A 16,728-nucleotide genomic window follows, 5' to 3' on the forward strand; every position below is an offset into this window, starting at 1 on the left:
CACCGTAACAGATACCGGTATGCAACTCCGTGATGTTCCAACTCTAGGCCGAAGTTCAACAGTAGTGCTCGATAACAGGTGGCGTGCTTGCCTTTCAGCAGTGCATGAAAAGATGTTTCCAGTGGGTGAGAAATCTGGTGAACGTGTTTGGCCATGGGGACAGCCGAACGCTCTCTGTATAGAGCTACCTTAGAACAACATTGGAAACATAAGGTTTTGCGTCATCTTGTTGGAAGATAACACCAGTACGACCTCGAAGCAAACGTCATTCATAAAATCGTGGCTACTGTCCAAAGCCGAACCCAAGTTGATCGTGCTGTGTACACAAAGGCACCTCATTGCCGTCACGCCTAATGTTGGCCCAGTACGTCGATGACGAATGCAATCTGGCATCGATGTCCTCGTGGCCTCCAAGCAGTGATATTTCCACCGTGATAATTTACTCAAAACCGGAACTCGTTTCGCTTGACGGCGTGGTGGCCCTCCAGTGTCTGTTGCTGTCTTTGAACGCACCAGTCACCGCGTGTCCTCCTGCTGCCGTACCAAGAGAAACGCAACAATGGTCACAGTGCTCACACTGTGTAAGCTCCAGACCTCGCCATACTGTTCGTGTGGACACTTCCCTTGCTGCGGACAAGCTCCCCTCCCTTCTCGAGGTGAACTACACGGCATTACGATCCTGGACAGTGGAACGAACGCTGTTGAGACGTACTCTCATATCGTGGGATCCAGACCAACGCTGAGTGGTAAAACAAGGAAGTCTCCATGGGCAACTAGCCTGCCGCTGTGGAATACCAATAAATGCCGCGGAACGTATATCCATTTTACATCTTTCGTAACATCATGTTCTATTGCGCAACCAGTGTTCAAATACGATTTTCGAACGACAAATTGACTGCATACTAATTTAATCAGTGCCTGTGTTCGAAGTCAAATTGGAATAACCGCTCAAATACGGCATGTGTGAGCACTAACGATGCAGGGTACATAAAGTGTGTCCGGAGGACACGGAAAACAATGCAATCATTGTCGTAATGCGGAAACGGATCGATTTAGCTGACAATGGAAAGGGCATGATCATTGGCTTTCGGGCCAAGGTTGGAAGAATTTCCGAAACGGCAAAATTTTTTAAACTGTTCACGTGTCTCTGTGGTTAAAGTATTCTGTGAATGCAAAATGGTCTTATCCAAAACAGCCACCGAGGAAACTTTGGTGCAGCACGGGCGAGAGATGGCCGGTATGAAGGACGGCTGCGGAGACGTTTACGGGGGAACAGACGCGCAAATGCTGAGCAACGACCGCTCAGATGGACCAAGAGGCTACCAACAATGCCACCTCAGTGACCGTTCGGCGAACGTTGCTCCGTATGGGCCTCATCAACAGCCACCTGTTGTATGCAGCCGCCCTGACTGGTACTCATAGGCGACGAAGGCTTGAATTCGCACGTCAATCCCGCAGCTGGGCGTCCCGAGGGGCGACAGGTAGCCTTATCAGATTAATCACGTTTTGTGCTCCATCTGCTTGAAACGTCTAAAAGAAAAAACACTACAACAATCGTCGGAAGGGTTCAGCCAGGAGTAGGGAGCCTTATGGTCTGGGGACTGTTTTAGTCGCATTTCCTGCGTGACCTCGGCATTCTGAAAGGCAAAATGGATCAACAAGAGTATTTACCTATCCTTGGGGACACGTTCACCCCTCCATGCAGTCTGTTTTTCCTCAGCACCGTGGCACCTGTCAACAGGATAATGCAACACGTCACACAGTTAGCACTGTACTTTCGTGGTTCAGAGAGCACCAGGTGGAGTTAACCGTACTCTCCTGGCCTCCAAATTCCACTGATTTAAACCCATTCGAGAATCAGTGCAATCACAACGTTCAGGCCGTCATTTATAGTGGGAACATACGTTAAATCACGTATGACATATGATACATCTGCGATAATTTTTCTGCCACTGATGATGGTTTAAAATCGAAATCGGTAGCAGAATAAATAACATTTTCACAGACAGCACAGTGTTATACATTTTGTAAAATACACTCCTGGAAATTGAAATAAGAACACCGTGAATTCATTGTCCCAGGAAGGGGAAACTTTATTGACACATTCCTGGGGTCAGATACATCACATGATCACACTGACAGAACCACAGGCACATAGACACAGGCAACAGAGCATGCACAATGTCGGCACTAGTACAGTGTATATCCACCTTTCGCAGCAATGCAGGCTGCTATTCTCCCATGGAGACGATCGTAGAGATGCTGGATGTAGTCCTGTGGAACGGCTTGCCATGCCATTTCCACCTGGCGTCTCAGTTGGACCAGCGTTCGTGCTGGACGTGCAGACCGCGTGAGACGACGCTTCATCCAGTCCCAAACATGCTCAATGGGGGACAGATCCGGAGATCTTGCTGGCCAGGGTAGTTGACTTACACCTTCTAGAGCACGTTGGGTGGCACGGGATACATGCGGACGTGCATTGTCCTGTTGGAACAGCAAGTTCCCTTGCCGGTCTAGGAATGGTAGAACGATGGGTTCGATGACGGTTTGGATGTACCGTGCACTATTCAGTGTCCCCTCGACGATCACCAGTGGTGTACGGCCAGTGTAGGAGATCGCTCCCCACACCATGATGCCGGGTGTTGGCCCTGTGTGCCTCGGTCGTATGCAGTCCTGATTGTGGCGCTCACCTGCACGGCGCCAAACACGCATACGACCATCATTGGCACCAAGGCAGAAGCGACTCTCATCGCTGAAGACGACACGTCTCCATTCGTCCCTCCATTCACGCCTGTCGCGACACCACTGGAGGCGGGCTGCACGATGTTGGGGCGTGAGCGGAAGACGGCCTAACGGTGTGCGGGACCGTAGCCCAGCTTCATGGAGACGGTTGCGAATGGTCCTCGCCGATACCCCAGGAGCAACAGTGTCCCTAATTTGCTGGGAAGTGGCGGTGCGGTCCCCTACGGCACTGCGTAGGATCCTACGGTCTTGGCGTGCATCCGTGCGTCGCTGCGGTCCGGTCCCAGGTCGACGGGCACGTGCACCTTCCGCCGACCACTGGCGACAACATCGATGTACTGTGGAGACCTCACGCCCCACGTGTTGAGCAATTCGGCGGTACGTCCACCCGGCCTCCCGCATGCCCACTATACGCCCTCGCTCAAAGTCCGTCAACTGCACATACGGTTCACGTCCACGCTGTCGCGGCATGCTACCAGTGTTAAAGACTGCGATGGAGCTCCGTATGCCACGGCAAACTGGCTGACACTGACGGCGGTGGTGCACAAATGCTGCGCAGCTAGCGCCATTCGACGGCCAACACCGCGGTTCCTGGTGTGTCCGCTGTGCCGTGCGTGTGATCATTGCTTGTACAGCCCTCTCGCAATGTCCGGAGCAAGTATGGTGGGTCTGACACACCGGTGTCAATGTGTTCTTTTTTCCATTTCCAGGAGTGTATGATTCAACCAACGTTTTGTTATTAGTGAAACATACACATTAACTGGCAGTTCCTGTAGGTGATAAGTGACCAACGACACGTAGCAATAGCAGAGCAACATAACCGGCAGAAACAATCCGAGATGCTAACGAAGAGTGTGTGGAATATGTATAGTCAAGTGGGTAAAGATAAAGTGAGCGAAAATTGTTGGTAGGTAGCTCTTTTACCCGCCTGGTTAGCCGCGCGATCTAACGCGCTGCTTCCCGTGCTGGAAGCCATGCCGCTCCCCGCCACGAATCCACCCGCGAATTAGTGTCGAGGTCCGGAGTACCGGCCAGCCTGAGGATGGTTTTTAAGGCGGTTTTCCATCCAACTCGGCGTATGCGGGCTGGTTGCCCTTATCCCGCCTCAGTTACACTGTTTCCGCGTACGCGTACACCATAATTATTCTACCACGCAAACATTTTGGGTTACACTCGTCTCGTATGAGACGTTTGCTGAGGGGGTCCACTGTGAGCCGAAATGCACAATAACCCTGTGATCGATGTGGGGTGGCGATGGAGTGGGCGGACAGCTGTGACCTATTTTGGGGCTGTGAGTCACTGAGGGCTAGGCGGGACGAAGCATTTCCGACGTTTCTAGGTCTCCGGTTTAATACGTACATACGTAGTAGCTCTTGTAAGACTGTTAGAAAATCTTACACAATAAATTTCATGGACATAGTATCAGATAGATTTAGCATACGGTTATAGATCTGTTCACGAAGCTCAAGCTGGTAGCTTTTCGATATAAGTCTTCATCGCCGAAATTTCTTGGCTTTTTCTAAGATAAAATGCTTTGAGTTTGATTTTGACGTATTACTATGGCCACAACTAGCATGTGTACAATCGGTTGAATGGAAGAGATATAACCTATTTGGTCTGTAACTTACGTGCTTCCTTCCATTCATAATGGCATATACAACCATTACGTAACACGACAGAGGAGGGTAGATTATTTTCAGAAAACTCCTCATGACTGCTTCATGTTTGAAGAGTTCCAAAGGGATTTTATTTAACTTCCAGAAGTACAAACTCAGTGTTAAAAAGGTTGGGCCTAATTGAAAAATCCGCATTAGCAATCGCCACAAGTGATTAAAATAAGCCAGCGATAACGTGTGAATGATATGAGTACAATTTGTGCTCCTATGAATAAGAATTCGGTGTATTAAAGACAATGTCACATATTTGCTGATGAAGCTAGGCAGTGCGTGACAGCAACTCTTTGGTCGATAGTTTGCTGTGGTCTTGCTGCTCTTGAAGACAAGTGGCACAAAGATTAAAGTGTATACTATGGTGTATTCGTTATTAATTTCTCATTATCTCACCGGTACTATGCTGTCTGCAAAACTGAGTGAATCGATTCTCCTAAACCATAAGCGCTACATTATAGCTGTTGTGCCCATTTCAGGTCGTCCGGCTACACAGATGAGCTGGTGTGGGGCTACGTTTGGGTGTACAAAGCAACTGGGGACGAATCGTACCTGCAAAGGGCCCTAGAGCTCTTCGAAGAGTTCCAGCTGCAATACATCTCCAGCAACCTCAGCTACGACCAGAAGACGATGGGCATTGTGGTAATGTTAGAGAATTCCTAAACGCTAATGTCTTACGATCAATAGGACAATTTCAGATGACTGTTTTTCATCTCAGTCACAATAGAGAACAGTACGTAGTCTTTCAACATATAGTCGTTATACCTTATCTAAACGTGTATATCTAACAGGTTCAATGTTGTACTCTATTTTGTTTTCTGTTGTACCAAAATTTTTCTTCCCACGTGCCTACTATAATCAAAAAACCTTTATCATTAGTTTAACGTGCTATGGTCTTTGTTTGATTCTACTACTCTTTCTCCTCTGCCGCTCTTTCCAGCTCCTTCAAACCCTTCTTGGGTGCCATAACAACTATCCTATCATTTGAAACTTCCAGGCAGATTAAAACTGCGTGCCGGACCGAGACTCGAATTCGGGACCTTTGCCTTTCGCGGGCAAGCGCTCTACCAACTGAGCTACCCAAGCACGACTCACGCCCCGTCCTCACAGCTTTAATTCCGCCAGTACCTCGTTTCCTGCCTTCCAAACTTCACAGAAGCTCTCCTGCGAACCTTTCAGAACTAGCACTCCTGGAAGAAAGGATATTTGCCAGGAAGTTTCATATCATCGCACACTCCGCTGTAGAGTGAAAATTTCATTCTATAAACATCCCCCAGGCTGTGGCTAAGCCATGTCTCCGCAATGTCCTTTCTTCCAGGAGTGCTAGTTCTGCAAGGTTCGCAGGAGGGCGTCTGTGAAGTTTGGAAGGTAGGAGACGAGGTACTGGCGGAATTTAAGCTGTGAGGACGGGGCGTGAGTCGTGCTTGGGTTTCTCAGTTGGTAGAGCGCTTGCCCGCGAAAGGCAAATGTCCTCAGTTCGAGTCTCGGTCCGGCACACAGTTTTAATCTGCCAGGAAGTTTCATATCAGCGCACACTCCGCTATAGAGTGAAAATTTCATTCTAGATCCTATCATTTGTCCCTTCTACTGGTAAGAACCTTCCGTATGCTTCTCTCCTCACCTCTACTTTTCAGTATTTCTCCGTGTAGTACCTTATCTGTTAATTCTTAACATTCTTCGATAATTCCTGTTTTCAGATTGTCCCCATTCTACTTTAACACAATGCTCCAATTGCTCACTTTCATGAACTTCATCCTCGTTTCCGCATCAGTACCTCATACCAGTTGAGGAATGTTTTCTCGCCTGTGCCAAGCTACGGCAAATCTCTCCGTTGTATACAGTGCGAATCAGGTGTAAGAGCAGATATTTCTGTTGGGGACTGAGGACGGTGTACTGAAGAACGTTACATCAGTATTAACGTCATTTGCAGATTAATAATTATAGCTATTACAAATCGTATGCTTTAGGTTGTGCAGTACCTCCAAGTACATATGGCAAGAGCAAGCTGTTAATGCTTAATTCCCCTGGACAGGAGATCAGGCGTTGAAGTGTGGAGACGTGAGTGCCAAGCGGTTTGCCTATACTGAGAAGTGCACTCCATTTAGTGGAGCAGCTATGACCATGCAGAAAACTTCAGGTAGTAAATTATGTGATGAGTCTAAGGAAAGACTGTTCGATGCAGAGAAAAAACAAGCCAACCGACTGACCTGTGTACATATTAAAAGCACTCCGTCTTCAGGCCACGAGTGGCCTACCAGGACCATCCGACCGCCGTGTCATCCTCAGTGGAGGATGCGGATAGGAGGGCGTGGAGCCAGCACACCGCTCTCCCGGTCGTTATGATGGTATTCTTGACCGAAACCGCTACTATTCTGTCGAGTAGCTCCTCAATTGGCATCACGAGGCTGAGTGCACCCCGAGAAATGGGAACAGCACAAGGCGGGCTGGATGGTCACCCATCCAAGTGCCGACCACCGCCCGACAGCGCTTAACTTCGGTGATCTCACGGAAACCGGTGTATCCACTGCGGCAAGGCCGTTGCCTGTGTTCATATTAAGGCAGCACGTAAAAAATCTGCACTTATGCCCATTACATTCTGTGTGTAATGTTTCCTCGTATAGAGGCTACCATAACTAACAACGAAAATTTATATGCCTGAAAGTATGTAATAATAGAAGCGAAAACGCTCTAGTAAGCAAGGGTAGTGATAAAATTGTGCCACGGACTTCAGTATGAAATTTTGTTATAGTTAACACAAATATACAGGGTGGCGCAGGGAAATGGGAAATTTTGAACGTTACTGTTGTCGACAGTATAGTCCCGACATTGTTCAGAAGCAGTGGATAGTTTTTGTGATGTACGAGCGTTTCACAAGCAGGATGACAGTGTGACTGCGGCGCAAATAGTATTTTCACAGGATTAACAGCTAGGACGTCATGGCCGTATGTCATCCGTTCGTATGATTGCAAAATGGGTGTGTAATTTTGAGGGAACTAGCAGAGGTTGAAAATACAGCTTCAGTTGTAAGTTACTTTATTTTCACACCACCGGTTTCGGACTGTAATAAGCCCATCCTCATGTGTCGTAGCTGTGCTGTGGTCCCCCTGTTCTGCGCTCGTAGGCAGCACACCGCGCCTGGTATACGCGGCGCTCGGGGACCACAGCACAGCTACGGCAATTGACAATGGGCTTATAACAGTCCGAAACCGGTCGTGTGAAAATAAAGTAATTTACAACTGAAGCGGTATTTTCAACCTATGTTATAATGCTCACTTGCGGATGTTCTGCCAACAGGATTGTTTGAGGGAACTGTTCCAGGATTGAAAAGGAACCTCAAGGCGGCGTTCGAACGGTACGTTCACCAGAGAACTCTGCAGCTGCTAGAGTTTCCATCGAAAGGAGCCTTCACCGCTCCGTTCGGCAACATGCATCTGCACACCAGAGAGTGGGCGACAAAGCGTACAAATAATACCACACGAACTGAAGTTCGGCCACTGTAAGATACAGATCGCGCAGCACTTAAATCCACGACATTGTGTCATAGAGAATTTAGGACACCAGCGTCTTTAACATAATACAGATGTCAGACGAAGCCAACTTCGATCTAAACGGATGTGTTAACAATCACAGTTTTCGTCACTGTGTGGAGAAAATTCCTCGTGAGTTTCTCGAATGTCCTTTACATACCATCAAGGATAAAGTATAGTGCGCTGTATCATGTCACAGTGTCATTGGCCCTTGTTTCTTTGAACGTAGGTGTGGCTTTGCAGCGAACATCCTAACATCCGCTCGGTATGCTGATATGCTTGGAACATTCTTTACGTCGAGAACATGAAAAACGTGCTGTTTCAACAGGACGAAGCCATGTCCTATAATACTAGACAATTGATGGCAGCCGTTCGCTAGTTGTTTGCGGGCGCGCCATCTTATTTAACGATGACATTCCTTGGACTGCGAGATCCCCTGATCTTTGTGTATGCGATTTCTTCCTCTGCGGACATCTTAAAATAGGTGTGTATCTGGCAAGGTCCTTCACGCTACCAAACCTCAGGGCGAGTTTCTCAGTTTGGTCACGAGTCTGTAGCAACTGATGAAAATGACGTATAGTGTAACTAGTTGTGTCTTCCTAACCAAGACTGGGCTACTTAAGCTAACACATTCCTGCCTTATCTGAACGTTCTGGCGTAGGATTTCCTTCCACCAGTTTCCTGTGAATCTGTCGTTCATGTCGTTCACAAGAAGTTCTCGTAGCTCACCAGATTCGTTAGGAGATGCAAGCAGGCAACTTGTGATTATAAGTGGATGTACAGATAGCCGTTTTATTCAAATCCAATCCAGGGATCCTATTACGATGTATTTATTAGTGAATATTGTAAAACAGTTACAGTTAAATAGCCAGAAATGATTCATCTAAAAAAGTTAACGAAATTCGAGAGCGTGGTAAGACCAACTACTGTATAAGATCAGGCTCCAAGTATATCCTATCGCCGAATGGCGAGAGTGGCATACAGCCATGAAAACTTAAATGCATCGTAAAACTTCGTAGCCCTTAGTGCATCGGCGACAATTTAACAGTCATTTGTCTACTAACTGGTTTATTGCGTAGTGATAGTGTTGCAATGAAGCCCTGATGGCCCTTAGGCTCCTCCTAGATTTTATTATGCAAAATATAACTAATATTTATTAGGCGCGCCGGCCCCAGATCGAATCCGCCCGGCAGATTAACGACGAGGACCGGTATGCCAGCCAGCCTGGATGTGGTTTTTAGGTGGGTTTCCGCATCCCACTAGGTGAATACCAGGCTGGTCCCCACGTCCCGCCTCAGTTACACTTCTTGCAGATATCTGAACACATTCGCACTATTACATGGATTACAGTAGATGCAGACAGTTGGGGTACACTAATTGCTTCCTGGGGGGGGGGGTGTACAGGATGGTGACAGGAAGGGCATCCGGCCACCCCTTCAAATTATCATGCCACATCCGACTAACCAGCGGACCCTGCCAGTCGCGATTAATGCTTCGAAAGAGAGATTTATAAAGAAAATTCTTAATCCCACACCAGAACACCGATATTTTCCCTGAATATCGATTTCCAAGCAAGATTCGTTCCCAAGTCTCGTACCGACCGAGGTCGCTCAGTGGTTACCACACTAGACTCGTATTCGGGAGGACGACGGTTAATCCCGCATCCGGTCATCCTGATTTAGGTTTTCCGTGATTTCCCTAAATCGCTCCAGGCAAATGCCGGAATGGTTCCTTTGAAAGGGCACGGCCGCTTCCCTAATCCGATGAGACCGATGACCTCGCTGTCTGGTCTCCTTCCCCAAAAAACCCAACCCCAACCCAATGCTCGCGAAACTCTTCCCACCCCAATGCCTGAATACCACGCAGCATGATGCCTGCGTCTTCCTCGCATTGTTGCATTCTGCAGGGCTGCTTAAGGAGGAAAAACTGCTGCTTGCAGCATTCCAATAAAACGTAAAATCTGGCAAATAAAATGTTGTCCGAAACGGGAGGAACATCACAGCCTCACAGGTTGTAGTGCTGCCCATGAACTGAAACAGTAGATTATAGATGAAATCACTGCCATTGCACGAAAAATGCTACACCGCGCATTCAGAAGTTCCAAAACAGACTACTAGAACGTGAATGTCAGAAGAGAGCACATCTTTCCGATGTCATCTTTAGGAACTAAAGAGACACTTTGTGACATATTGTATTAGAATTTCTTCAATAAATATCTTTCTTCTGTCTATACTCGTGCAAAGTATAAGAGCACTTCACAGTTTCCCGTCTTCCTGCGCCACTCTGTGTTTGATATGTACACATTTCGATTGAGCACCCACCTACGAGGTGCATTCAAGTTCTAAGGCCTCCGATTATTTTTCTAATTAACTATTCACCCGAAATCGATGAAACTGGCGTTACTTCTCGACGTAATCGCCCTGCAGACGTACACATTTTTCACAAAGCTGACGCCATGATTCCATGGCAGCGGCGAAGGCTTCTTTAGGAGTCTGTTTTGACCACTGGAAAATCGCTGAGGCAATAGCAGCACCGCTGGTGAATGTGCGGCCACGGAGAGTGTCTTTCATTGTTGGAAAAAGCCAAAAGTCACTAGGAGCCAGGTCAGATGAGTAGGGAGTATGAGGAATCACTTCAAAGTTGTTATCACGAAGAAACTGTTGCGTAACGTTAGCTCGATGTGCGGGTGCGTTGTCTTGGTGAAACAGCACACGCGAGGCACTTCCCGGACGTTTTTGTTGCAGTGCAGGAAGGAACTTGTTCTTCAAAACATTTTCGTAGGATGCACCTGTTACCGTAGTGCCCTTTGGAACGCAATGGGTAAGAATTATGCCCTCGCTGTCCCAGAACATGGACACCATCGTTTTTTCAGCACTGGCAGTTACCCGAAATTTTTTTGGTGGCGGTGAATCTGTGTGCTTCCATTGAGCTGACTGGCGCTTTGTTTCTGGATTGAAAAATGGCATCCACGTCTCATCCATTGTCACAACCGACGAAAAGAAAGTCCTATACATGCTGTCGTTGCGCGTCAACATTGCTTGGCAACATGCCACACGGGCAGCCGTGTGGTCGTCCGTCAGCATTCGTGGCACCCACCTGGATGACACTTTTCGCAATGTCAGGTCGTCATGCAGGATTGTGTGCAAAGAACCCACAGAAATGCCAACTCTGGAGGCGATCTGTTCAACAGTCATTCGGCTATCCCCCAAAACAATTCTCTCCACTTTCTCGATCATGTCGTCAGGCCGGCTTGTGCGAGCGCGAGGTTGTTTCGGTTTATTGTCACATGATGTCCTGCCTTCATTAAACTGTCGCACCCACGAACGCACTTTCGACAAATCCATAACTCCATCACCACATGTCTCCTTCAACTGTCGATGAATTTCAATTGGTTTCACACCACGCAAATTCAGAAAACGAATGATTGCACGCTGTTCAAGTAAGGAAAACGTCGCCATTTTAAGTATTTAAAACAGTTCTCCTTCTCGCCGCTGGCGGTAAAATTCCATCTGCCGTATGGTGCTGCCATCTCTGGAACGTATTGACAATGAACGCGGCCTCATTTTAAAACAATGCGTATGTTTCTATCTCTTTCCAGTCTGGAGAAAAAAAAATCGGAGGCCTTAGAACTTGAATGCACCTCGTAATTTGGCTCTGGTTTTGCCAGTATGGTCCCATACGAATAGGTCCAGCAACACACGTACTTTTGCCTCTAAGATCACCTGACTTCAAGCCTCTTGATGCTTCTGCAAGTAATCATGTCGAAAGTAAAGAGTAGAACATTGTCGTTGATACATTTGAACAATTGAAGATGCGAACGTTACAGTTTTGTCAAGCTTTACGAAATGATCTGGGGGTGTTTAAAACAATTCCTAACTCACCACAGCGTCTAGTCCTGTGCTGCATCTAAATGAAAGAACGACGCGTGTAAGACCTGTGTACTTTATATAGGGAAAGTCGGCGGACGATATAGACGGCCCTCAATCTGGTGAGGATTTCATCACATTATCTGTTGTACATTCGAATGCACCATATGCTGCTAAAAAGTAATTCCACGCTTTGACGCACTTTCGTTATTAACTCACTCATACTGACAGACGCTGGAAGTACATACTTACGTATTAATGACTTACTGTTTTACCTATTTTAGGTTTGGTTACGTACAGAATAGTTTATAAGACAATAAACATCATATTTGAAGAAAAGTTTAACTTATCTTGCAGCGTTAGGGTGTCTTCCTTCCTTCGTTTCATCCTAACGTACAAGAAGATCTGGTTCTAAATTCGTCTTAGTGAGAGACGTGAAAACGTAATGTTGCTGTTCTCCATCTTCTTTTATTGCTGTTTTCTTGAAACACAACTTGTAATCATATAAAAGAAACACTTCTTCCAAAATACATCAGAGAACTGACTCCCACCATACAAAGAACTTGAGTACTGTCAGAAAGCTCTGCCATGTTAGATCATCTAAACCTGTCTAAAGCCGTCTAGAACAATCTAGAACCAGTAGTACATCAAATTAATAATTGATTAACTTTTGTTACAGAAGTCATTTGTCAGTTTTGGCTTAAATGCAATTGTTGGATAATAATTAGTAAAGTAAAGGTTCATAGGCGTAATGTTTCCAGACAGAGATCACAGATTCTGAAAACGTGAAAAATAATAATTTCTAGTTTGTCTATGAGATCGATTTCTTTCTCAGTAATTAGAAAAGCTATAAACGAAGACAGAAGTTTTTTCTGTATAAAAATGAAGACTAAAAATATTGTTTTAAATGTAAACTTGTTTCCAGATCATTTAAGTTAATAACTGTGACCACCAATTTTCATAGTGTAAGATTGATACCTAATGACAAATCGAAATACACGTAGAAAAATATATTTACGAATAAGTTGTATTTGTCAATTAGGAAACCTTATAAGCTTTCATAGATAAGAAATAAATAATTTACGTAATAAATCAATTTAAGTAAGGCTAAAATTTAGATAGTATCGAACATTTCACTATTTGAACAAAAGTTCCAGGTGATGCTAGTTCATTATAACGTGTGCCAATAGAACTGCTTCCTAAATAAGTCGTTTTGTCTTATTGTATACACATACTTTTCTTTGAATTTATACGAACATATAGCACGAATGTACTCAAAATTCGCTCTTGCTTGTTAACACTTCCTTCCGCCAACCCCCTTGACTGTACCATGTAATGCCACGAGTTAATAAGGCATTCCTTATTAAGGTAGGCAATGGATTCAGTTTTATCACCATTAGACAGGAACTTAATCGAAGAGTTACATTTCAAACGTATGTTTCGTCCTCAAAGGTGGCTGTTAACGATAATCCAACAAATATGCCAGAAACAGCCCATTTGCGGACCTGTGTTTGTCGGAACGTTAGTGCTTTTGCTATTGTGTACTTTCTCATGTGTCAATTTCCGATGTGCACTTTTACCAAATTTTCCCTTGTTCTAGAAATGATTGATAATTATGAATTCTTAATTTTTAATAGTTGCTAGAGTTCTTTTCACTATCGGCTGAGATTGGTGGCATGACCGACTTCAGATCACATGTAAGACGCACCAACTGTTGCCTATAAAGCATTTGTACGTAGCAGTCGGCAATCTTCTAAGTCACCATTGCTTTTGACAGACAAGATGGATCATCTGTTGGAGTTTAAAGTGGAATCGACACCCGAGAAACATACTCGAACGGCGGAAACCATAAAGTTCCTAGCGATTTCTGTCACAAAAATATACAAAAAGTTCAATGAAGGTAGGTAAAACGTCTGGACAGTTATCACTATAAATTTAGAAGTCGTTTAGACACCTGGGCGATAGTAAATTAGAGATTTAACAAAAAAAGCACTAATTTCAATAAATTATTTATTTTTAATTTCGGTAAACCGTTTCGGTCTATAGGACCGTTTTCAGACCAGAGGCTCAGGTGATGTGAGGAGTTGGAACACGGAACTGTTGTGAGTATCGGTTACTCACTCATCAGAGCCTCCGGTCTGAAGATGGTCATATAAACCGAAAGCGTTTACCGATATTAAAAATAAAAAAGTACTGCGATCTGGAGTGTTCTTCTGTTAAGACAGTTATTACTGCTTTAAAAATCCGTAGTTGGAAGAAACGAGACGTCCAGAATCTATGGACTGACTCATAATGAAGAGGAATTCAGTTCGAAAAGAAAACCAAAGGACAATGTGGGTTTGGAAAACCAGTGGATTCAGTTTTCCTCTCCAAGGAAACCAATGCCGGTAACACTGAATTAGATTGAACGTCTGGAACAGGAAAAAACTTTCTCATTCAAGAAATTATTTTACATGGAAATTTTTATCGCCATTTTAAAGCGAAGTGTTGTCTCAGCGTTGTGCTAAATCGAGTGGACGTTTCGAAACTGTACATCTGCAGCACTTAGAGAAAAAGAGTGAATGCCAATGAAGAACTGGAAACTAAGCAATAACAGAAAAAGTTAAAATGAAGAAATCATCAAAAGAAGACGCATTACACAGAATAGGGAAGCGATAATCGACGAAATTGTGAGGAACAGTTATACAGAGATATATATTGGAACAAAATATCTTGAAAATGAGGACTACAAGATGTTAAGTGAGAGAAGAAAAGAGAAAGGAGAGAGGAACATTCACCTTATATCTCCTTTAAGAAAGACGTTTTCTTTCGTAACGTAATGAACTAATAAGACGTTACATTGGAGCCAGACTTTTGAGCGCGCTATGCAAAGCAGCGTCAAGACCAGTTCCGGTATCTAAGGAACACCTCCCGAGTGTACTACGAAATTTAAAGAGACCTTTAATGAAAGGCTTTTTGTATTTTTAACAGAGAACACCTGGAACAGATAACAAAACTCTTTGATGTTAGTCTTCTCCTCTGCGCTACCTGGGAATTTACGGATAAAAGATATAGCTTTTATGACGACATGAAAAGAAATAAAAGTTTCAGAGCGAAGAGGCCATATTTTATGAAAGGTCTGAGATACGTAGCTATTATCGGAATTTCAGACCGGCAATTGAATCATTGCTTTGCCGAGTGTGCCAATCTGTTCCAGGATGTGTGCAAGATGTAGGTTAATATATGCCGTGAAGGTAAGTTTGTGAAAGGCTGATGCGATCGAACATGGAACAGTAGCCGGCCGCTGTGACCGAGTGGTTCTAGGCGCTTCAGCCCGGAACCGCACTGCTGCTACTGTCACAGGTTTGAATCCTGCCTCGGGCATGGATGTGTGTGATGTCCTTAGGTTATTTATGTTTAAGTAATTCTAAGTCGAGGGGACTGATGACCTCAGATGTTAAGTCCCATAGTGCTTAGAGCCATTTGAACCATTTGGAACAGTAAACCGAAGATATGCCTTAGAAATGTCGCAGCATCCAATAGGCATCCTGAGATCTGCTAGGAAGCCATTCAAGATGAAGGTAAAATACAGTTGTTGTTCTTACTATACGGAAGAAATGTCTCAAATTGATAACATCCCGTCTTTAATGTATCCATCGGCAGAGTTGACCGGTGACAGTGTGGGAAAGGGGAAAATCGAGTATTGCTCAATGTTTATGGAATATACTGAGTGTCATACCACTCCTGACAATCTGAAGTTCTTGAGTATGTACACAAAAATATTTAACTTCTGTTCATTCAGTTTGATTGAGCATACAGTTATATTTATTGAAAATTTACTTACTCACAAGCAAAGGATTTCGGGATACTTAACTCACCTCTTCTGTCACCTAAAAGCACTATAAAGCGGTGCCTCAGTCCCCTAAATTGAACATGTAGTAAGAAAATACATAGCTCAAAACATTTCTTCGTCCTTCTGATGTTAACTTGTACATGGAAAACATACTTCATATTAAAACTAATGATACTGAGGATAAAAATCTACAAAAGTGATCATCTTTTTAAAGGACATTGTAAAGTTAAAATTCAAGATGATGCTATATCCACTTACCTAACATGAAAACGTGGTGTTAACCATCTCCAATTGGAAGGTATATCAGATACGGTACATAAGGGGGCGGGCAAAAATACGGAAACATCACAAAAATAACACATTCCCTCACGTAATAAGTTGTGGGAAAACCTGACATTTGAAACAGATTCCAATCGTCTCGGAATGGGTAAAGACATGTTCTTTATGGTTTCTTCAAAACAGTGGTAAGTTCAGGTAACTGTGGAGGTAGCGACTACGCAACTTTCTCTCCAAAGTAGAACACAAAGATTCAGAACATTGATGTCTGGTGACTTGTGGCCAGGTGAGGTAGGACATTTCATCCTCGTGCTCACAAGACCAGTCCTGGACAAAGTGAGCCGCGTGAACAGCGGCCCTGTCGTCTTGGAACGCAGCACTGTCATTAGGAAACAAACATTATACCATGGGAGGTACAGCCAAAATGGTCAAATAATCCTCGACAGTAACGCAGTCTTGCAGAATACCCATGAGACCCATGGAATATAAAGTTATGGCTGCTCAAATCATCACAGAATCCCCGTCGTGTTTCACTCTAGAGACATGAACTGGAAAGGAAATTGGGAACAGTATAAAACAAGATTCATGTCGCCAAATGACTTCCTTCCATTGGTGCACAGTCCAGGTTTTATGGCTTCGGCGCCAGGTTTTCCTGCAATTTCCAGCTTATGGAGTTCTCTTGGTGCTGAAATTTTCCTCGAAAGTGGCGTTCAGTTTTGCGGTGAAGCTGTGTCGTCTTTTTATTTTTCATCACAACCGTATTTAGTAAAGGTGCGCCATGGGCACTCAGCGCATGTTTTCGTCCACGTTGTGACTTA

General features: G+C 44.7%; 1 protein-coding gene across 2 annotated transcripts in view; it reads left to right on the forward strand.

Annotated features, from left to right (window-relative positions):
* Positions 1-16,728, forward strand: part of LOC126092605 (endoglucanase A-like) — a 201,957-nt gene that overhangs the window by 169,504 nt on the left and 15,725 nt on the right. The window contains exon 5 of one of the 2 annotated variants that reach the window (XM_049908304.1): positions 4,889-5,051. The exons of the other annotated variant lie outside the window; for it this stretch is intronic. Within the exon in view, the coding sequence (XP_049764261.1) occupies positions 4,889-5,051 (163 nt within the window). The remainder of the gene's footprint in view (positions 1-4,888; positions 5,052-16,728) is intronic. 2 annotated transcript variants of the gene reach the window in all.

This window comes from Schistocerca cancellata, chromosome 7 (genome assembly GCF_023864275.1).
Source record: "Schistocerca cancellata isolate TAMUIC-IGC-003103 chromosome 7, iqSchCanc2.1, whole genome shotgun sequence".
Classification (NCBI taxonomy): Eukaryota; Metazoa; Arthropoda; class Insecta; order Orthoptera; family Acrididae; genus Schistocerca; species Schistocerca cancellata.